The sequence below is a fragment of the Hemicordylus capensis genome, chromosome 3 (genome assembly GCF_027244095.1).
Source record: "Hemicordylus capensis ecotype Gifberg chromosome 3, rHemCap1.1.pri, whole genome shotgun sequence".
NCBI lineage: Eukaryota > Metazoa > Chordata > Lepidosauria > Squamata > Cordylidae > Hemicordylus > Hemicordylus capensis.
This window is the reverse complement of record NC_069659.1, coordinates 281,503,556-281,527,369: the sequence shown is the minus strand read 5'-3', so window position 1 is coordinate 281,527,369 and position 23,814 is coordinate 281,503,556. Positions and strand designations below refer to the sequence as shown.

General features: G+C 45.2%; 1 protein-coding gene across 3 annotated transcripts in view; it reads right to left on the bottom strand.

Moving 5' to 3' along the window:
- The window catches only part of CFAP43 (cilia and flagella associated protein 43), a 105,466-nt gene that overhangs the window by 54,478 nt on the left and 27,174 nt on the right, over positions 1–23,814 (bottom strand). For all 3 annotated transcript variants that reach the window (XM_053306438.1, XM_053306439.1, XM_053306440.1), the window contains 2 exons: positions 12,825–12,965; positions 7,952–8,121 (listed from right to left, as the gene is read on the bottom strand). In XM_053306438.1, the coding sequence (XP_053162413.1) occupies positions 7,952–8,121; positions 12,825–12,965 (311 nt within the window). The remainder of the gene's footprint in view (positions 1–7,951; positions 8,122–12,824; positions 12,966–23,814) is intronic.

Genomic DNA, 23,814 nt, shown 5'->3' with positions numbered 1-23,814 from the left:
GATCTTATGAAGAATGCTTTGTTTACTCCTCCCCTACCTGCAAGGGCCTGTAGTGAGGTTTGATACTTCTCGCCTCCAGCATCACTGTGAGCTAGATGGTTAGCTGATGATGTAACACTGGATCTGGGCTGCAGCTTGGGCTTATTTTGGACTGAGATATAAACTCTCAGGCTTTATACTGTGGCCTAAAGATATGAAAGGATCATTAAGTTGTTTAATGGACTTTCTTTCATGTTCTTGGTGGCTGATGGCATCGGCTTATGTTTATCTTTCAGTGTAACCAAGGATTTTTCAGATTCTGCTTGCCATAAAGCTTAGAACCTGGAAATGAACTACAGCCAAGTTTGTCTTAGATGTGTCTATGTTCCAGTGCCAGAAAAATAGAAGCTGCTTACCTGTAACTGATGATCTGGTGATCTGATGATCCATTTACACCCATAAGCAATGGGGTACTGCGCCTGACCTTGCAGATGGATTCACTAGCTCCTCATGGTGGCCTGGCCCACATGCTCAAAATGTCTGTTGGTATCAGCGGTTAGGGTGCCATTTTGTCGGCTTCTCGATGACCGCCATGGATATACGATCATCCATAGTGAAGTCACTAGTAAGTGTGTGTGTGTGTGTGTGTGTCTACTGCAGTGGGGAGGTATGGGAGGGTCTTATGTATGTCAATGGGTCACTGCCAGATCATCGGTAACAGATAAGCAACCTGTTTATCTGGATTGTAATCCATTGCCATTCATAAGCAATGGGTGATTAGCAAGTTTCCCTTAAGGAGGCGGGTGCAGTAGCGCGAGAATTAATAATTGCAACATCCATTTTAATACAATCCCCCAAAACACGCATCTGCAGCACAGCGAAGATGTATTGCATAATGCTTAATGAAAGGCATATGAGAGGACCAAGTAGCAGCAGCACAGATGTCTTGAATCTTGATGCCCGCTAAGTGAGCTGCTGCTGATGCATATGCTCTTGTGGAATGATCCCTTATAGTCTGTGGAGGCTGCATTTGTTGTAGCCATAGGTCATTGAAATTCACTCCACCAGCCAATGTCAAAGTCTTTGGCAAAATCACTTGGCCTTTAGCTCTGCCCTTGAAGGTCACAAAGAGGTGACTGGTATTATGTAAGTCCTTTGTTCTTTTTAGGTAAAAGAAGAGGCATTTTCATACATCCAGAGCATGTAAAGATCATTCCAGAGGAGTTGCTGGATTCTGGAAGAAGGTAGGTAACAGAATGTCCTGGTTCAAATGGAAGTCCATTACAATTTTTTGGTGGGAATTTGGATCCATGTGCATAACTACCTTATTTGAGAATTGAATATAAGGTAGATCAATGCGTAGAGCCGTCAACTCACTTACCCCGCACACAGTGGTTATGGCCACTAAGAAAGCAGACTTCAAAGCCAGTAATTTCAAAGAAGTGGTTGCAAGAGATTCAAAAGGCTTTTCCATTAGAGTAGACAATACTAATGAGAGGCTCCATTGTTATATGAGTCTACGTACAGGAGGGAATAAGTTATTGATTTCTCTTAGGAATTTTTTGCAATCGGAATGTGAGAATAATGTTTTACCATCCCAGCCCTCATGTTTCAAGGACAATGCAGCAAGATGAATCTTGATAGAAATATTGGCCATACCTGTCATGGCTCAGACCTCTGAGTCAGAAGAGTCAGAGGAGGAACAGGAGGACTCAGTTGGGAGTACAGGCTCAGAGGCACAGCAGACTCTGGAGCTGAGTTGGAACAGCTGGCAGACATGAGAGCTGAGAAGACTGATCAGGAGGAAGCTAGAATTTCACCTGTGTTAAGAAGACACCTCAAGAGAAACGCTCAGTGGGAGACACGCAGGCGTAAGATCTCACAAGAGAGGAAATAGAAGTGCTGAGTCAGGAAAGCCTGATTGGCTGCCGGTTATCTTGAGCCCTATATTAAGCAGACTGTTCTTGGCACAGATTACTGTCAGCAACTTTGCCTTTTTTCGGATACAGTTTCTTGTAATTGTACTTTCTCAATCTTCCGTTTCAGCCTGTCCTTGTTCTGTTCTTCCTTGCTCCGTTATTTCAGTTATTACTCAGTTATTGTAGAGGGGGTTCCTAGTTTAGCTTCAAGGGACTTTCTTTTGTTTATAATACTTTATCTTGAGAGTCATTCTTTGCTTTCGTTCATGCAACTAAGCTGCTTCTCTTAGCCACAGAACTTTATTTTGACTCGCACAAATAGAGCTGAAGGGATTGTAAATCTTGTTGGGTCAGCCGTGCCAACAGATTTATAACAATACCAGAGTTTTTTTTTAAGGAGGGAGCAACTGACGTATCATTGCCCTACGGGGTTTAAAACTATGAGATTTAGCATAGATGCAGAAGTGCTTGCACTTGAATAAATAGTTTCACCTAGTTGAAGGTTTCCAATTATTAAGTATTATCTTTGTTAGTAGCCGACTCTCCATGCTGTCAAGCGGTGAGTCTGTAGACTTGGATGTAGTACTTTGTCTCTGATCTTGGTCAAAAGGTTGGGATGTTGAGACAGGTGGAAGTATGTCAATTTGGTCAATCTGAGTAGTGGCACAAACCATGGTGGGCGGGGTCACCATAGGGAGATGAGAATGCAACTTGTGCTGTCTTGGAGAAGTTTCACTACATACAGGAGTCCTTTTGCCAGTGGTGCTGAAAGATGTCTCCCATGGATCCCTTTGCAAAGCCTTTTGAGATCCAATGTTGATCTCAATACCAATGTGGTTGGAGATTAAAAAACCTACTGTGGACCTGAAGGACCCAGTGTATGATCTTATGGCTACTGCTCACTCAGCTCAACCAGTAGCTCTACCGATGCTGCCCATCATATCTAAGTCAGCCTTTTGAGATCCAATGTTGCAAGCTGCTTCTCCTTGAAAACTAGTGGTAAGGTGACTCGCAACATTATCATCCTGAATTTACATCTATCAATATACAGATTCAACCACCTGAGATCCATCATCAGTCGGATTCCCCCATCCCACTTTGGGATCTGAAAATAGCGGGAGTAGAATCCACCCTTTCATTGAGTCCACCACACAGGAACAATAGCCCCTTTTTCCAACAGAACCTGCACATCCTCCAGCAGTGTACAAGTTGCTGGTGTGAACTTTATGCCTGAGAACACTGGCAAAGTTTTGAACTCTATTGCGTAGCCAGTGGCAATAATGCATAGCACCCATTGATCTGATGTTATGTGCTGCCATGCTAGGGCATGGCTTGCCAGTTTGATGGTATTGGCAAAAGCCAAGCTGATGGTATGTGCATTGGTAGCTTGTGGAGGTGATGGTGGTGGACAGTCTCCCACATCCAAGAGACTGCTTGGAGGAATCTTTGGTTGTATGGGATCACTGATTTATTTATTTATTTATTTATTTAGGCCCAAAGGCTTTGTAATTAGTAAGGCTTGTATGGTTTCCTGTAGTCCTTGTGGTCTTGCTGTTTATAGGTGGTGTGCTGACTCCCATAAGGGTGATAATGAGATGAGGAGTAAGATGTTGATGCCATAGTGGTAAATGTCATGTATTTAGATTTCTTAAGAGATTCCATGGTTGTATCGGTGGTGTAAGAGAAGAGGCCCTTGCCATCAAAAGGCAGGCATTTAATTTGGTCCTTCATATCCTGTTGGAGAGCCATAGATCTCAACCAAGCATGTCTCTGGCTGGAAACTGCTGTTTCCATTGTGCAAGATACAGTCTCTGACAAGTGCTTGAATTTGCTATTGCTAAGTTGTTGATGTGTGATTGCGGTTGATTTCGCAAACACCTCCATATAGCGATGTTGAAATTCTTCAGGTGACAGTGAGGCTGACTCCTGCTGTAACTTTCCCCATAGAGAATGAATGTAACATGCCGTCAGGCAGCATAGCTGGCAATATGAATTGACAAACTGGATGTTTGTCAATTCTTCCTAGACCTTTCTTCCTAATACATCCATCTTTCTGCCCTCCTTGTCTGATGTATGACCCGATTTTGAAGTGGAAGCACAGTTTACGACAAGAGAGTTGGGACAGGGTGTTTCAGTAGGTAGGAGTTGTCCTCCTCCCAAACCCTCCCAAACCCTGTAGTGGCCTTCTAAGCACTTTGAAGTTGGTGTAGAAGTTTGTAGGACCTCCCAGGACGATTGTGCTGCCTTAGATATGATGGACAGCATCAGTAGAGCTACTGGTTGAGCTGAGTGAGCAGTAGCCATAAGATCATACACTGGGTCCTTCAAGTCCACAGTAGGTTTTTAAATGTCCAACCCCAAAGCCTGTGCCATCTCTGAAATGAGCATGTACCTGTAATAGGGCATGTGGAGATGTAGACGGTTAAGGTGGAACATCCGAGAGTGGGTCAGAAGGTTGTTTTGTACTAGTGACTCATTCTCTGAATCAGTAGTTGAGCCACAATCCTTTTCAGAGGAAGTGGCAGCTGGTGTATCAGTTCCTAGTGGAGTAGTAGCACTGGTCATAGGAGCATATGTATCTCCACTGGCGATGGAGCATGTGGAATTGACACAGCTTAGAAATCCTGAATAGCAGTCTTGGCCCGAGGCACAGTGGAAGACTTGAGTCTGAACAGTGACCGAGGAACGCTGTGTCATCAGAGGTATGGAAAATGTCAAAATCGGAACTGCCAACGGTTGTGGCAGATGTTGGAAACTTGGAGGGTCATGGTGTAATCCAGATGACAATCCGACAGGCAGCTGGGTGGTAAAGGAAGGTGCAGAAGGTCTTAGAAGTACCAGGGTGAAGGAAAGCAGCCATTGGTACTTCCAAACGCTTGCCTTCCAAAGCTGGTATTCTGCATAATCGGATGGCATTCCCAGTGAAAGGGAATGATGAAAACCACTGCCGTGTATTAAGTCTCTCTGGCCCATCAGCCCCTGGGTGATACTCCATTGGACATCTCCATGGTTTCTGGTAGGCAATACTGAGAGTGTCGACACCAGAACTGTAGTTGTTGTTGATATTGGTCTTGACACTGAAGGTCTCTCTGTGGTTAGTTGTACTGGCAACATTGATAGAGTCTTCAGTATCAATATTGGAATTTCTTCGATGTCAAGGATCCACATAGGATCCGATATCCAACCTTTGGGATAGGAAACCATGGAAGGTAGATCCCAATGGGGTGCTGTCAGGGGAGTCTAGGATGGGCAGCAACGTCTTAGCAGTAGCTGGATCTAGGACAGCCTCTGCGCTATGTGGATCCTCTTTGGGTTAGAAGGTGATGACAGAATCCACTGGCAATGTGGTTTGTTGATGCCGAGGGGTTGTCTCCTTTGGTGTTGAAGGGGACTATATTGGTGTCCTTGCTGGAGACAGAAGCTAAGGTTGAGGAGTAGGTGAGACCGTAGCCAATGGAGAGCAGATAACTTCCCTCAATGTCAATCCGATTTTGATCGGATGTTGCCTTAGTGTCGAGTGGCTGGATGGAGGTTGCACTGTTTAGACAGTGATGGGGAAAGACAAGGTGTCTGTAATCCCAAAGGTGAGGGCATACCTGCCATTGATCTCAAAGGGGATCTTGGTATTCTTTCCCTGTGTTTTTTCAAGGGAGGAGGAGATTGGGCCTCCTTTGAAGACCTATGTTTCTTTTTATGTTTGTGTTGATGCACCCAAGTCGGCCCTTTAGGGAGGTTTTTCAGACATTTGAAGACATCCTATGATGCTGAAGTAGTAGCTCTTAGCGTCAAGGATTTAGACTGCACATGTGCAATCCCTGACATCAATGTTGATATCAAAGGTGATGTCGACAGAGATTTAGGCATTGGCGTTGGTGGCCTGAGAGGGCACGGTTCTTCAACGTCTGCTTGGAGAATGAAGTGCAGATTTTACAAACCACTGGTTTAGGGTGCTCTCCAAGTCACAAGAGGCAGGAGTCATGGTGGTCAGTGGATGGAATCTTTCTGCCACACTCCGTGCACTTCTTAAAGGTTTTTTAAACATCCATTTTTAGACAAAACTGCATAATGGTTGCATCAGTACTGACATCCAAGATCCAAAGAGTCTGTCAGACAGACTTAAAGACAGACTTAGTCAAAGTCTGTTCCAAGATCACCAAAATATAACTTAGCCAACATCCAAAAGCAAAGAATAGTCAAAGCAAGCCCATCCAAGTTCAAACAAATGAAAACCAGTCACATTTTACTTTATTTTTCTATAGAACCAATCTGAAGCCGAGGGGCAGTAGCCAACAATGTGTTAATGTGTTGGTGGTTGGAAAGAAACTGACAAAATCACACCCCAACCACTATACCAATGGTGAGCATGCAGGCCAGGGCATGGATTGCCATGAGGAGCTAGCAAATCCATCCATGAAGTCCTGCGCAGGCGCAGTACCCCATTGCTTATGAATGGCAAGAGATCATGATCCAGATCCACAGGTTTCTTCTAATCACCCTGTCAGCCACTAAAGAATGGGTTAAAATGAGCTGAAGAGTTAGATACTACAAGTTAAACGGGTTGTTTACCTGTGACAGGTGACCTCTCTGGTGATCCATGTTCACTCACAACTGGGTCTTTTGCGCCTGTGCAGTAGCTCCGTGGAGGAATACATAGCTCCAATATGCGCTTTCTGGCATTCCGAGGCAAGGGAGCAGCCGTCAAAATAGGTGGGAGAGCACATTATACTTCCCTTCCTGATTCGGATGCTGCATCAAGACTGACAGCATTTATGGAGAAGTCCAGGTAAGGCAGGTAGGCACAACAAGGTACTGTGGATACTCCCTAGCAGTGGAGATGATCAGGTGGGTGTTGTGAGTGAATATGACTCACCAGAGAGATCACCTGTTATACGTAAGCAACCTGTTAACTCTGAGGTGATCCATGTTCCCTCACAACTGGGTGACTAGCTGATTTTGACTTAGATGCCAGCTCAGTGGAGAGATGGTGTTTGCTTCCATGTCGGTCACTGGAAGGGGATCAATCGCAACTTTTCTTTCTCTTATGAGAATGTTTGTCCCCTTTATCTACTACTGCAGGCTTTTAAAAAGCAGAGTCCTCCCAATGCTTGGAATAGTTCAATGTTGAGGCAGCCAAAGTTGATGGCCCTGGTGACACTGAAGCCAGTGGGCTCAGGCAGGGCATCAGAGGCTGGAGAACATTTTCGTAAATGGAGGCTTTAAGTCTGAATTCTCCACATTTTCTAATAGCATTGTTAAAGGAAAGACAAATTTTAGAGCTCCTAACGTTATGATTCTCCCCCAGACAGAGCAAACATTCCTCATGCCCATCGGAGGATGGCAAAGTTCCTCTACAGGATTTACAGTGCTTTAAAGTTTTTGGAGAGCTTATTTTTAGAAAAAACTGAGGACAGTCTGAGTCAAGGAAAGGAAAAATACAAAATACAAGGGAAATATGGTGGGATTGTTGTGGGCAAGCCGAAGTCAAGACTAGGAAGCAGATAATTACCAGAGTTGAGGGAAAATCCAGACGGGGTGGTCTATGGCTGGGCTGGGTCAAGAAACGGAAATATATAACTGACCAGAAAGGAGAATCCAAAGCCAAAGTCAATAAAACAAAGTCTGAGTCAAGCCAAAAATCCAATAAAGAGAACAATTTTCCTCACAGGAACAAATAGAGAAACGGAGCAAGGAACCTTTGCATGCAGCAAGCGCGATGGATGAGAAGGAACTAAAGTAAAGTGCACTCTCCTGCTTATTTTAACAGGTGTTCCCTCATGCCTCAGAATGCCAGAGAGTACATATCGGAACTATGTATTCCTCCACGAAGCTACTGCGCAGTCACAGAAGATCCAGTTGTGAGGGAACACGGATCACCTCAGAGATCCTGGATTAGAGAGGATTTGGAGGGATCATCCATCATGAGCTGAAGGCTGGTCTGTTGTAGTGAGTGCATTGTGGGCTATAGCAGGCATATAATTGGCTGAATGATTTACAATCATTTCACAAGTGGTTTTGGTTACTTGTAATGGTTCACCTATGCTATAAGATCATACCTTTGCAGTAAGATGATATCTACAGATAAAAGGTGCCTGGCTAGCATAGGCATATACTGTACTGTCCTTCCTCTTGACCAGAGAACAAAGTGGGTATTCTAATTCATATGTACGTTTTCGAACAACAAAGTCCTTCAACATCCCTCTTTCACTGATACACTCCTCATTATCTGTTAATTAAAAAAAAGAATCACAGTGGGAGAAGGGAAGCAGGGTTACTTTCATGTCGGCATTCCACCCCCCTCTGAAATATTAGTTTTGAAAAAAACATAAGCCAAGTTAAGTAAATAACATTTGACAGGAATGGCGCAATATCTGCTGAAGCAGTGCTGAGTGCTTCAGGCTAAAAGTAAAGTATTGCTGGAAATATTTTTTTCAAGCAAAAAATAAAATATGTGCATACAGGGCATATTTGAGTGTGTATGTATTAGAATATGTGACTAGAACTGGCCTCTCTCATGTGTTCACTCTCTGACATCTCTTCCATTCTACTTCCTGCCCTGGTGCATGGGATGTGGGGTTCTGAAGAATCTTGCTTAATCACAGGTTTCAGGAAAACAAGGAGCAGGAAATGCAAAATGAAAAGCTGCTTGGCAGAGCTCAAGGTTTACAGGCCTTGGTCTTCACCAAACATGAAATTTCAGCCTGAATCTCCACATTATCTGTATTCACTGTGCCACTCTCACAGTATCCACAAAAAGCATAATTTTGAGCTGCTTCAAACATCACCATGTTGAATCTGTCTAAGTTACTTTTATCTTCTGAACTCACACCATGGCATTAACAATGGTTTATTTGTGGTCATTTTATTTGTTTAACAAATTTCTATACCACCCAAAACTTACATCTCTGGGCAGTTCACAATCAAGATACAAATCAAAACAAAAGGTAAACATTAAAACAATTTAAAACTTAGAACAAGTTAAAAGTATTAAAACTGTAAATCTAAGCCTGAGCGTACAGATGTGTCTTGATTGACTTTTTCAAAGTTGTCAGAGGTTGGGAAGCTCGGGAACAGGGAGCACATTCCAAAGCCTCGGGGCAGCTATGGAAAAGGCCTGTCCCTGAGTAGCCACCAGACAAGCCGGTGGCAACTGTAGATCATCTTTAGATCTCATTTAACCAAAATCTGAACCCTAGGTTTGAAATTGGCTTAGGTACCGAGATTCAGCCTAACCATGGTCCTGTGTCATGTTCAAATGCAGAAACGTAGTTTGTTTCTTTGACTCATCTTTTCATGGGTTGATGTTCACTGGGATGTTATCCCAGACCAGCTTCAACACACTGCCACTCTAGGCTGCAAATATCTCTCACTGGTGCCAATGTAAAACCTCCCTAGTCTGCCTAGCAACTCCTTACATTATCTCTCCAAATCTTTGCAAAGTTGCTGGCAGGACTCACCTTTCCTTTTAAATCCAAAGCCTTTTAGCAGAGATGAAGCCCGCTCTGCCCTTTATGTCATAGCAACAGGCTGGACATTTCATTGCACCAACATGCATTTTCCAACAAGACCATTCTCTCAATTCTGGGTTCAGTTCTACTTTTTACCAGCATGAGTGGAGCTAAGATGCTCTGTTTATTTGCCAATTAGCTCACAAAAGTGCCTTTCTGCTCCTCCTCCAGGGGGTACCTAAGCAAGGTGTTAGTTGCGGGGAGATTTTGCAGAGGAACTTTTTTTTTTTTTTACCATTTCTACATTGCTATGGATGTCAAAGCCCATGGAACAGACAGAATCAGGATTCATGAATAAGGTTTCTGCATGTTTATGGGTCACCATGAAGCTCTGTGCTCCAAACCTTGTTTCCTCTTTCCCTGCTACAGCTCTAACACTTTTCCCTGATACGGCTCTAACACTTCAGGGTAGCCCTTCTCTAAAATCCCCTCTTCTCTCTCCCTGATAAAGTTGCATTCACAATAGATTTTCCACTGCTTCTTCTTCTCTGTGTGTCTTGTCAGTCTGTCCGCCCGTTTCTTCAGATTTGCAATTACTGTCAGTTTGTCTTTCTTCCACCTTCTTTTGCTTTCCCCCTTTGCTAGTTAAACCCAGATCACTGATTCAGCATTAATCCTTTCATTCTATTACTTCTCCTCCTTTTTGCTCCTTTCAAAGTCTCTCAGCATCCCCAACAGGCATTAGCTTTGCTTTCTGCTAGTGTATGCATAGACAGAAAATGGTTAAGGGTGTCAGACTGCATCTTGGGAATGGGAGGATTAGCATTTTAATAGCAATAGCACTTACATTTATATACTGCTTTATAGCCGGAGCTCTCTAAGCGGTTTACAATGATTTAGCATATTGCCCCCAACATTCTGGGTACTCATTTTACCGACCTCGGAAGGATGGAAGGCTGAGTCAACCTTGAGCCCCTGGTCAGGATCGAACTTGCAACCTTCTGGTTACAGGGCGGCAGTTTTACCACTGCGCCACCAGGTTTCCAGGCGAAATACAAGGTGCTGTTTATAACCTATGAAGTCCTAAACGGCTTGGGCCCTGGGTATTTAAGAGAGCTTGTTTCCCTTCTACAGGGAGGCAAGAGCATCTGGAGAACTGCATAAATTAGAAAGATCTGAGGGAACATATGGCAGGTGATCCCACTCCCTTTGTAATCAGGACCAATGGTTGAGAAGTGGGTGATGGGGTGGGAGCTTGCCGGAAGTTGGACAGAGCCAGGAAGCCTGGTATTCCACACAGGACTTCTGGGAGGTAAAGACAATAGGAAGACAATTTATCTATTTATTATATTTGTAAGGTAAGATAAAGTGTGCTGTTGAGTCGATTTCAACTCCTGGCGCCCACTCCTGTATTTGGTAAAATACAGGAGGGGTTTACCATTGCCTCCTCCCGCACAGTATGCAATGATGCCTTTCAGCATCTTTCTATATCGCTGCTGCATGATATAGTAGCAGCGGAGATTTGAACCGGCAATCTTCTGCTTATTAGTCAAGCATTTCCCTGTTTTGCCACTTAAGGTGATGCACCGCCCCAAACTACCATCTCTGGGTCGTTTACAGCAACATAAAACAAATTAAAACAGAAATTCAAATCTTAAAACAATTTAAAATCACAGGTATTGTTTAAAAGCTTGGGTGAATAAATGTGTCTTTAAAGACATTTAAAAGTCAGAAATATGGGAAGGCTCTTATTTCAGCAGGGGGTGCATTCCAGAGTCTTGGGGCAGCAACAGAGAAGACCCATCCCTGTGCAGGCAACAGATGAGCTGGTGGCAACTGCAGATGAATCTCTCTGGATGATATCAATGGGCGATGGGGCTCATAGTGAACAATACATTTTCTTAAATACCCTGGGCCTAAGCCTTACATGATTAACCATGCAAGCATGGTTACAGGAAAGAAGTTGATTGTTGATTGTCCGCAGTAAACCACAATTATGTTTATGAAATCTTTGTTTTCACCAATGTTCCACATGACATCTCTACTGTCCCAATACATATAAGCACTTCATTTATCTGAAATTTTGATTGTCGAAAAATTTGTGTATCCTCTAGATTATTTAAATGAGATTCCATTCTATCTGTTTTCGACATGCTACGTTACTTACATAGCTGCATATGAATTGCTTTGGATCAATACAAATAAATAAATAAATGGGTTAGTTGTTTGTCACTCCTACCATGACCTTTCTTGTTTATGCTCTGTAAATATATCAGGACTTTGTAGAATCACATCAGTGACAATGTGATGTCAAAAGGAGGAGGAACATCTGCCCCCAGGCAGACCCCAGGGAGAGGGACTGGGTGTCTGCCTGTCTGCTTCTGCCCTCACCCCCCGCTTACTATCTGCCCCCCAGGACAGGCTGTTGGACTGAGGTGTGTCTTTGCAGGACTGGAGCCCACAGGGGGCGACTTGGCAGTTTCCTGGTTTCTATCAGCCAGAGCTTGCTGCTCAGGGCTATTTAGAGTGCTGCCAGTGGTGGCGGGCCCGCCATCAGCGGGGTGGCCACCAAAGGGGGTCACCCTCAGAACAGTGGTACATATGCTGGTAACCTCCAGACTGGATTACTGCAATGCGCTCTAAGTGGAGCTGCCCTTGTGTGTAGTCCAGAAACTACAGCTGGTTCAGAATGCGGCAGCCAGGTTGGTCTCTGGATCATCTCGGAGAGACCATATTAATCCTGTATTGAAAGATCTACACTGGCTGCCGCTAAGTTTCCAGGCGAAATACAAGGTGCTGTTTATAACCTATGAAGTCCTAAACGGCTTGGGCCCTGGGTACTTAAGAGAACGTCTTCTTCGTTATGAGCCCCACCGCCCATTCAGATCATCAGGAGAGGTCTGTCTGCAATTGCCACCGGCTCGTTTGGTGGCTGCTCGGGGACCGGCCTTCTCTGCTGCTGCCCCAGAGCTTTAGAACATGCTCCCTGCTGAAATAAGAGCCTCCTCATCTCTGTCAACTTTTTAAAACTCTGTAAAGACGCACCTATTCACCCAGGCTTTTAATTAAATATTGTTTTAACAGTTTTGACATCATTTTAAAATGTTGTTTTAAGATTTAAATTGTTGTAATGTTTTAACTTTTACTATGTCATTTATTTTGTTTTAACTACTGTTTTAAGTTTTTTGCTGTCATTTATTTTAACTAATGTTTTAACTTCTTCTTTGCTTGTTATAAACTGCCAAGAGACGTGAGTTTGGGGTGGTATACAAGTGTGTAAAATAAAATAAAATTAAAATAAATAAATAACAAGTGCATTCTTTCTTGCTTTGCTTTTGCATCCTGGTTCCACTATGCAAGATTACCAAGTTCTGGAAGCGAAAGGCACAGTCACAGACAGTAATCACTGATAGATTAGATTTTTAAAATTCCTAGCACTGGGCTAACAATGACAACACTTCACTTAAGATTTAATTTATACCTGAAATAGTCTTTGAAGAAAGATTAAATATCTCCACCCTTGCCCTTTTGATATCTGGTGGACAGAGTAGTGAAATCACTTCAGTTGAATCCTTCTCAGCATCATAAAGAGAAGTTAAGTCAGTTATCTCACTGGTCAACACTGAAACGACAAAGAGAGCAATATCTCAAACTAGGCATAGCACAAAATGAATGCATTTCCTTCTACTGGTGTATAATATAACAAGAGGGCCTGGGAAGGTCAAGATGCATAAACCAAAAGAGGTGCAAGCCTTCAGCCAGTTATGTGAGTATAAGTTCTCTCCTATGTAAACACATTAAAAAGCCCAATTATATATCTCATATACATACATCATCTAGACCCAGCTGAGAATAGCCCTTAGTCATCTGTACTTCAAGCTACAGAACTTGTATATTTTGTCCAAGGGCAAAGAGCAGCTCTGGGATTTGTGTGCGTGCACCTGGATTGGAAAACAGCAAGAGGGGAGAAGGCTTATCTCTGCCTCCAGCACCACAGATGCAAGCCATGGTGAATAATAATAATAATAATTAATAATGAACAATGTAATTTTTTAGTGTTGCCCCATAACAAATTGGGCAGCTCAAAACAACAACAGTAGCTACATTTCTTCCATAGTGTTTTTACGCTTTCTTCTGCAGCTATACAAGCAGTAAACATATACAAGAAATGTTAAAACTAAAATTCTCAGGATACTGGAAAAGATTGTTTGTTTATTTATTACATTACTAGACCACCCCATCCAAAGGCTCTGGGCTGTGCACAACACATTTAAAAAACATGAAAACCAAACACCATTTAAAAACACACTGCTTAAAACAATATCAAAACAATTTTAAAACAATTCAGAGCCATTTAAAAACAATTAAAATACTTTAAAACAATTTAAAAACCTTGGAAGGCCAGGCTAAACAGATAAGTTTGTAGGGCTCTCATAAAGGCCAACAATGAGCCTAAATTACGGATATCTGCTGGGAGTGCATTCCATAGGTTAGGAGCAGCTGCAGAGAAGGCCCAGCTCCGAGTTGCCACCAGGCGTACTGGTGGTAACTGGAGATGGACCTTTCTAGATGACCTCAACATGCAATAGGGATCATACAGAAAAAGGCGCTCTCTAAGGTAGCTGTTCAGGGTTTAAAAGGTAATAAAAACAGGTTGTTCACCTGTAACCAATGATCTGGTAGTGATCCATTGACATCCATTAGAATGGGTTCTGCCCCTGGGCAGAAGCCTCTCGGTGTGGAGTACCACCGGTGTGGAGTACCACACTTTTGGAAGGAAAGTAATGTCAGGACGTAGCAGCACCCTATCTGGGTAGAAGCGTGTATAAGGCACATCCATCCTCAGGGCCGTAAGTTCACTCACCCTGCAGGCAGTAGTAATAGCCACCAAGAAGGCAGTTTTCAGAGAAATCAACTTTAGATTAGTATTCTTCATGGGTTCAAAAGGCACCTCTGTTAGTGCTGACAGAACTAGAGAAATACTCCACTATTCCAGTGGCTGTCTTACTGGAGGATACAGGTTGGTGAGACCCTTCAGAAAGCTTTTGCAACTGGGGTGGGAAAATACTGTCTCCCATCCCATCCCGGGTGTCTCGCTGAGATCACTGCTAAGTGGACTTCTATGGAGACATTTGAAAGCTGTGAGCTGTGAGGTAAGATATAGGAGGACTTGCTGAACAGTAGCCTTAAGAGGTCAGAAGCCCTTCTTGGCAGTGTAGCAAGTTAATCTTTTCCATTTGCTTGCATAGTTCTTTCTAGTGGAAGGCTTTCTCTGATTCAGCAATATTTTATTCAGAAGCCAATCCTCCATGCTGTTAGCTGTAGAGTGGGCACCTCTGGGTGCAGCACTTGTCCTTTTCCTTGAGTCAGAAGGTCCTGGCACTGTGGAAGCCTTTTGTACGTGTGTCCTGATAGTCTGAGTAGATGTGGAAACCATGGTTGCCAAGGCCACCATGGAGTCATGAGGATACATTTTACTTGGAATATCAGAATATATACCACCACCCTCCCCACCAGAGGTAGTGGGGGGGTACATGCACATCAGGTGTTGTGACCTGTCCATCTGGAACACATCTCCTAATGATTGTGGGACGTGGCCTGCTCTTGAGCAGTACTGTTTCCATTTGGCATTGTGCACAGTCACAAACAAATCAATTTGGGGGAAGCCCCAGAGTCTGAATATAGGCAGTAGATAAGTCTCATTTAATTCCCACTCGTGCTGTTCTTCTGTGGTAAACAAGCAACTTAGATCATCTGCTAGGACATTCTCTGTCCCTTTGATACAAATGGCTAACGGGGTGTTGCTGTTCTTGATGCACCAGTGCCAAATCTGTATGCTCAATGCACACAGAGATCTGGACATCGCCCTCACCTTGCCTGTTCAGGTAGGCAATTGCATAGTGTTGTCCAACTGCAGCTGTACTATCCTCCCACTGAGCATTGGAAGAAAGGCTTTCATGACCTCAAAAACTGCTAACAGTTCCAGGAAGTTTATATGGAATTGCCTCTGACGGCAGGTCCACTGGCCCTGAGTCACTCTGGCATTGCAATGGCCACCCCAGCCCTTGAGTGAAGGGTCTGTAGTCACCCATACAGATGAGGTCTGCAGTTGAAAAGGGACACCTTTTAAAAGGTTGTCTGTCCGAGTCCACCAGCTCAAAGACCAAAGGATCTGTGGAGGAATGGTCAGCTTCTTTTGCAGGCTGTCCATGTTCAGGCAGAAGGTGGATATGAACCATAATGGTAGCTTTCTCATTTTTAGATGAGTATAACACACTGTCATTTTGCAGGAGGCCATAAGGCTGAGTAGGCATTGTACTTGCCTCACCCGCTGGATTGGATTGAAATTGACGCACTAGTTCCATAATGGCTTGGTATCTCTCTATTGGCAAGAATGCCCTTCCATTCTGGGAGTCCAGTACAGCCCCTATGTAGGATATGGTAGTAACTGGGTTCAGATGAGATTTTTTCCAGTTAACCTCTATGCTGAGGTCTTGGAGAAGGCCCAACAAGTATTGTATCTGAGAAAGCAACTCTCCTTTGTCTCCTGAAGTCAGGAGCCAATCGTCTAGGTACGAATATATCTTCAAACCTTTTGTTCGTAGATGCACCATCACTATGTAGATGCGCCATCACTTTGTTCGTAGATGTGCCATGCACTTGGTGAATACACACGGTGCAGTGCAGAGGCTAAATGGTATAACTTGATATTGGTAAACTGAAGTCCCCACTGTGAACCTCAGGTATTTTTGGTATGATGGCTGGATCCCTATGTGGAAGTAAGCATCTCTTACTGTACGTCTAACGTTGCAAGCCACCGCTCCTGATGTAGAAGTGGTAGGATGTCCTGCAATGTTGTCATCCGATACTTTTTCACATGGATGTATTTGTTCAGATGTCTCAGGTCCATTATAGGTCAAATTACCCAATCCCTTTGGGGGATTTGAAAGTAGTGGGAGTAAAACTCTTCCTGCCTCTGAGCCCACTGTACCCGGACTATGGCTTTTTTGTGTAGAGGTTCTTGCACTTCTTGATGAAGGGCAGGAGTTGTGCTGGTGAAGCGCAGCCCTCTGAAAGGTTGCAGGCAAGCCGTGAACTCTATCGCATAGCCTGATGTGACAATTTTCAACACCCATTGGTCTGATGTTATGTTTATGTTGTGCCATGCTTGGGTATGGCTTGCCAATCTGATGGTGTTGTTGGCTAATGGAGCTTGATAGACGATGTTGTTGGCCACCACATGTTTCCCTTCAGTGTTCTGGAAGAGTGATAATAGCAGGCTGTCGATGTCCTCAAAGACGCTGTTTTTGGGCCTCTCCCTGTTTGTTATGTTGGCCTTGATGTTTTTATTCTTCTGGGGGTAATGCCGCTTGGTGAAGGGTTGATACAGTACAGTTGTATTAGAGGCCAGCATTGCCAAAAGAGACTGAGCAGTGCCAGGGTCTAAAGCTGCTCCTTCAATTCCTGCAGGATCATCCTTTTCGATCTCGGAAGTCAGCAGAGCTTGGAATCGAGGTGTCACCGAAGTCAGAATGACAGGAGTATTTAAACTTGAAGCCGGCTCCTTATCTCTCGGTGTTGAGGAAGGTCTTATTGGAGTTGCTGCCGGTGACAAAGACCACATCCTCAACGTCGACCCCTTCAGTATCGACGGACTCTATGGTCTCGGTGTCGAAGGTTTCGATGTTGTTGCTTGCTCCCTCAACATCGATGCCTGTGTCGCTGATGAGGATCCTCCTGTCGATGTCAAGGGTGGAGCTTGTTCAAGTACCATCGATGCTGTAGTCAGCATCGGTGTATCATGTTTTGCCATCACCGAGCTTGGCATCAACATCATCGGTGTCAACATCAACACAGTTGGCGTCAGTTATCTGGATACTGACATGAAAACAACATCCTGAGCCGATGTCAGTGACGGAGTCAATCTCAATGTTGACGTCTTATGTTTTTTCTTGGCATGCCCCAAGGCATCTGCCATTTTGTCTCCCTGCTCTTTTGAGGCCTTTGGAGTTTTGAAAGTCAGCGACAAGGGTTTAGACTGAGTCAAAGCTTCAGCCCTCAAGCCATCCTTCCTAGGAGAAGGATTCATCCCCTCCTTTGACAGACTGGGGACAGTCAGTACTTCACCATAGATCGTGGCTCTTAGATGGAGTTAACGATTGCACCGCATTTGCTTCTAACATGGCTGGCAAATTTTACACGACGAAGTGTTATGGGTCTCGCCCAAACACATTAGGCATAAATCTTGCATTTTGAACATTGTTTAAACTTTTTTTTCTCCATTTGTTTAATGGTATCCATTTCCTTTCCAAATTCGTAACCAACTACCTGTCCAGTCTTTCAGCCAAAATAGTCCACTACTCACAAACGTAGTCTAGTAATCCAGTCCGAGGTCAGTTTGTCCCAAAGTATCCATCCAATCTTTCATCTCAAATCTTAGTCAAAAAGTCAAAGCTTAAATCTTAGTCAAAAAGCCGTCTGAAGGTCAGATATTCTGAAAATAAGTAATCACTTTTTGTAAAACTCACTAATGACACAAGGAACCAAAACGAGGAGCCATAGAGACTGAGGAACTGATCCCTACGGTGGTCGCAAAGGAACTGAAGTGCTTGTGCTTCCTCTCGCCTTAAATAGCCACGTGGTCATGTGGGATGGGGCACAAGTGACAAGAGGAGCTGTGGTATTGAGTCAGCTGAAGTTGATAGAAAGCGCTCCTGGCCATAGCTTCCACCTCAGATACCAGAGTGAGGCCTGGATCCAAGAGCACTCCCAAACTGCATACCTGTTCCTTCTGGGGGGATGTAACCACATCCAGCATGGAAAGATCTAACTCATCCCTCAAATTCCGATCTCCCACAATGAGCACCTCTGTCTTGCTTGGATTCAGCTTCAATTTGTTATCCTTCATCCAGCCCATTACTGACCATAGGCAGGCATTTAGGGAGTGAATGCCATTTCTTGATGATAAGGAGAAATAGATTTGGATGTCATCAGCATACTGGTAACACCCTGCACCAAATCTCCTGATGACCTCACCCAGCAGTTTCATGTAGATGTTAAATAGCATTGGTGACAAAATGGCACCCTGAGGGACTCCATATAATAGCTCCCATTTCGAAGAGCAACCATCACCAAACTCCACCATCTGGAATCTGCCTGATAAGAGTGGAACCACTGCAAAGCAGTGCCTCCTTTCCCCAACTCCCCCAGGTGATCCAGAAGGATACCATGGTTGAGAGATCCAAAAGAACCAACAGAGTCATACTCCCCCTGTCGATTCCTTGGTAAAGGTCAGGCCAACCAAGGCTGTCTCAACCCCATAGCCTGCTCTAAAACCAGTTTGAAATGGATCTAGAGTTTATTTTTATTTATTTATTTATTTTATTTTATTTTATTTTGTAGATAAGCAGTTTCCTCCAAAACTTCCTGGAGCTGGTTAGCCACCACTTTCTCAATCACGTTGCCCAATCATGGGAGATTATAATTATCCATCACTGAGGGATCTAGGGAAGGCTTCATAACAAGTGGTCTAATCATTGCTTCCTTCAAACAAGGAGGCATCTTACCCCACCTCAGCGATGAGTTACTTATATTAATTAGGCCATCTCCAACAATCTTCCTGCTAGATAGAAATAGCCAAATCGGGCAAGGATCTAGAGAACAAGAGGTAGGCCGCACTGCCCCAAGCAGCTTGTCCACGTCCTCAGGCATCACAGATTGAAACTGATCCAATCTAATACTTCAAGAGGGATTGCTGGATACCACCTTAATAGACTATGCAAAAACAGTTGAGTACAAGTCGGGAATACAGGAGATTAAAAGCATCACAACAGAAAAACAGGTTGCTTACCTGTAACAGGTGATCTGGAAGTGGTTCCAACATTCATAAGTAGTGGGTTCTGCACCTGCGCAGACCAGCCTTGGGCAGAGATCATTAGCTCCTCGCGACGCCTGCAACCGCCGTCTGCACGTGCGTGCAGTACCCTCTAGCGGCGGTTAGGCGTCCCTTCACTCAGTTTCTTGATGACCGTCTGTAGCTCTATCGTAATATATGTTGATTCAGGCTGTATAGTAGCTTGCCAGTTAGAAGCGGGGATAGATGGGCGGGTTTTATGAATGTTGGAACCACTTCCACATCACCTGTTACAGGTAAGCAACTTGTTTATCTGGATAGTGGTTCCAGCATTCATAAGTAGTGGGTGAATCGCAAGCTGCCCTGATGGTGGTGGGTCTCAGGCAAGCTACTGCAGCACCCGCTTAAGTACCGCACGCCCAAACTCCGCTGCAGCCGCCAGTCTCATGTCAATGGCATAGTGCTTTATGAATGTCTGATGTGATGCCCACGTCGCTGCCATGCAGATGTCATTGAAGCGTATCCCCGCCAAATGCGCTGCCGAAGAAGCATACGCTGTCGTTGAGTGGGCCTTAATGGAGGACGGCGGGGTGACGCCCTGAAGCTCATAAGCGGTCTTGATGAGCTCCACCAGCCAAAAGGAAAGCCTTTGCTGCGAGGCTGAGTCGCCCTTCTTTTGGCCTTGCAGGATTACAAAGAGACACCGGGTCCTCCGCAGCTGGAGGGTGGCCTTCAGGTAATAGAGCAGCGCCCAACGCACATCCAGTGAATGCATAGCCCGTTCTAACGGTGTAGTTGGATTGCGGAAGAAGGTTAGTAGAACAATATCCGCATTCAGGTGGAAATCAGTTACAATTTTTGGTCTAAATTCCAGATCCAGACGCATCACAACCCGGTCCAGGTAGATTTTGGTGTAAGGCTCATCAATGCAGAGCGCGCCTAACTCGCTAAAACGTTTTGCGGATGTAATTGCTATTAAAAAGAGAGTTTTCAGAGTCACACACTTAAGTGTCGCCTCCCCCATAGGCTCGAATGGGGGTTCCGTCAAGGCTGAGAGAACCAAGGAAAGACTCCATTTCTCTTCCAGTGGGCGCACTGGTGGGTACAGGTTGTTTATCCCTTTCATAAATTCCTTACAGCTTGGGTGCGTAAAGATGGTTTTGTCATCCCACCTGTCATGGTGCGCCGATATAGCCGCCAAGTAGACCTTAATAGAGACATTAGCCAAGCCCTCCTGTTTCAGAGAGGTCAGATAGAGTAGCACAGCGTGCAGACTCGCCTCTTGGCGCGTAGCCCCTAGAGGCTGCGTGAGCCGTAAATCTGCGCCATTTTGCACGGTAGCTACGCCTGGTAGACTGTTTACGGGCATTGAGGAGGATTTTCTTCAACATCCGACCCTCCACGCCGTGAGACTCAGAACCCCCAAGTTGGGGTGGTTTAAGCTGCCGTGGTTCTGCGAGAGTAGGTCTTGCCAGTGGGTCAGTCTTCTGAACCTGCCTTGTGCTAGTCTGTGTAGCTGTGTGAACCATGGTTGTCTTGGCCACCACGGGGCTACCACTATCGCACGTGTTTCATTGTGAAGCAGCTTGGCTACCACCCTTGATAGCAAGGGTATTGGAGGATAAGCATAAAACAGCTCCCTTTTCACTGATATTGAAAGGCATCGCCCATGGAGTCTGTGCCCGCTCCCATCCTTGAGCAGTACTGCTCACATATCCTGTTCCCCGTGGTTGCAAAGAGATCCACTTTGGGGATTCCCCATGTCTGAAATAGTTGATCCACCATTCGTGGATACAGTTCCCATTCGTGCTGCACCAGCAGTATGTCCCTGCTCAGAGAATCTGCCAAGCAATTCAGGGTGCCTTTTATGTGTATGGCGACAGGATGGATATTCCGTACGATGCTCCAATTACATAATTGTAGACTTAGACCGCATAGGGAACGCAACACTGTCCCACCTTGCTTGTTTACATAGGCTACGGCCGTTGTGTTGTCCATTTGCAGTAGTATGGTCTGGCCTATAATATGTTCCTGGAATGCCATCATCGCTTTGAAGGCGGCCAATAGCTCCAGGAAGTTGATGTGCAATTGACTCTCCTTGGGGGTCCAGAGACCCTGCACTCTGTGGTGCAGCAGGTGGGCACCCCACCCCTGCATTGAGGCATCGGAGGTCACCGTGGCGGTTGTTTGTGGTGGCAGAAAGGGGACCCCTCTGAGCAGATTCTGCTCCCTTGTCCACCAGGTAAGTGAAGACAGTACCCTTTCCGGTATCGCCAGTAACTTGGACTGTGGATCGGTAGTAGGGCGGAAGTTCTTCAGGAAGAAGGCCTGTAAGCCGCGCATCCTCAGCCTCGCATAGCGGATCGTCGTATTGCAGGAAGCCATCAGTCCCAGTAGTATTTGCAACTTTTTTGCTCTTTGCACAGGTGTTGCCTGAAACGTCTGGACAAGCTGTCTTATCCGCTCGAAGCGTTCCTCTGGAAGGTACGCCCTTTGTTTTTCCATATCCAATTCTGCACCAATATAACGGAGGCGCCTTGCTGGCACTAGGAAGGACTTTTCCCAATTGATCTGGATTCCCAGGTCCCTCAATAGGTCCGTTACTATCTCTATATGTTCTAACAGCTGTAGACGAGACTTGGCTGTCAGAAGCCAGTCGTCCAGGTACGGATATACCGAGAGACCTTGGCTCCTGAGGTGGGCTACAATGACTGCCATGCACTTCATGAATACCCTTGGGGCAGTGACAAGTCCGAAGGGTAGAACACTGTATTAGTAGATTTCCGACCCCATAGTGAAGCGGAGGTACTTCCGATGGCTCTCTTGTATCCCAATATGAAAATACGCGTCTTTCAGATCGAGCGTTGCAATCCACTGCTCCCCATGAAGGAGAGGTAGGATGGCTTGCAGCGTTGTCATTCTGAACTTGTTGACATCGATGTACTGGTTCAAGCTGCGTAGGTCCATTATCGGCCGAATTCCCCTGTCGCGTTTGGGGATTTGAAAGTAACGGGAGTAAAATCCCGTCTGGCTCAGGGCCCACTGCACTGGAGATATGGCCTCCTTCACCAACAACTTTTGAACTTCCTCCTTGAGAACTAGTGATTCCGGAGTGTACCTGACGCCCATAAACGGTGGACGTTCCTTGAACTCTATCGCGTATCCTGTTGTGACTATACGTAGGACCCACTGGTCTGATGTTATAAGGTGCCATGCTTGGGCATGGCTTGCCAGTTTGATGAAATAGCTGGCCAGGCACAAGGAGATGGTTTTCCTTGGATTGCTGTTCTGTGTCACACACAAGGAGATGTTGTTCCTTGGGCAGGTTGTGCTCGGTGTTGTTATACAGTTGTGAAGTGCAGGCGTTCTGGGTGCAGTCGAGCCCTGGCTCCGATCAAAGCTGCTGCTTTGATTGCGGAACAGGTTTCGTGCAGTTAGACTGTGTGTTTTTGTTCCTCTGGAAGTAGGGCTTCCTGTTGCCTTGATTATAACGATGGTAGGTGCGTTTGTAGTCTCTTCTCTCAGGTTGACGGTATGTTTGCCGTTGTTGATACTGATTGTATGGTTGGTATCTAGAGGCCGGGTTTCGTGGATTAGTAAAGGAGCGTGCTGTGATCTTAGACTTCTTCCACTGCTCCATATTTTCATCCGTCTTATCAGAGAAGAGACCCTCTCCATCAAAGGGAAGGTTCTCGATCTGGTCTTTCATATCTTGCTGCAAACCAGTTCCTCGCAACCATGCATGCCTTCTAAGCACGATGGATGTGGTCAATGTGCGGGATTCAGACTCCGCCAAATGCTAGGCATTCGCTAATTGTTGCTGAGTTGCCGTGGTTGTCTTTGTGAAGACCATCTCAAACCTCTTCACGAACTCCTTTGGATCAAGAGTCCCCCGCTGATCAAATAGTAACTCCCACAGAGAGTGTGTGTACTTGGCCTGACACGCGATGTAGTTTGCGATTTTAAGGGATAGGCAGGCGGTAGATTAAACGCATCTGCCTAGCATGTCCAACTTGCGACCCTCCTTGTCAGCCGGCGTAGTGTGTCTCTTCCCACTCTTTGTGGCCGTCGCGCAGTCCACCACCAATGAGTTGGGAGCCGGGTGTCGCAGCAGGTATCCGTTTTCTTCCTCCTGTATGCGGTATAGGGCTTCTAGGCGCTTTGATGTAGGTGCTGAAGTTTGTAGTACTTCCCATGCTGTCTTTGCTGCCCTTGTAATGTGGGGGAGCATGGGGATATAAACAGGCTACAAGCCGGAGGCCTTGCTCATATTATAGACTGGGTCCTCCAAGTCCGTGGTTTTTTCTTTGAGCTGTAGGCCTAGCACCCGCGCTATCTCCACCACTTGTTGGTGGTAGCCCTTCATTTCCTCGTTCTAAGAAATAGATGGTATAGGGGCTACATCAGGATCCGGGTCAGGGAGACTAGGTTCTTCCGGACCTTCTGGTAAATGTTCAGAAGAATCTGAGGTGTAGGGATCTTCCCCATCTTCTGAATCAGTGGTAACAGGAGAGGTACACACTGTTGCAGTGGTCACTGGAGGTGGTTGGTACGGATGAGCTGTTTGCGTGGCTGTCTGACATAAAGCCGGTCTTGGCACCCCTGGGGGATTGGAAGA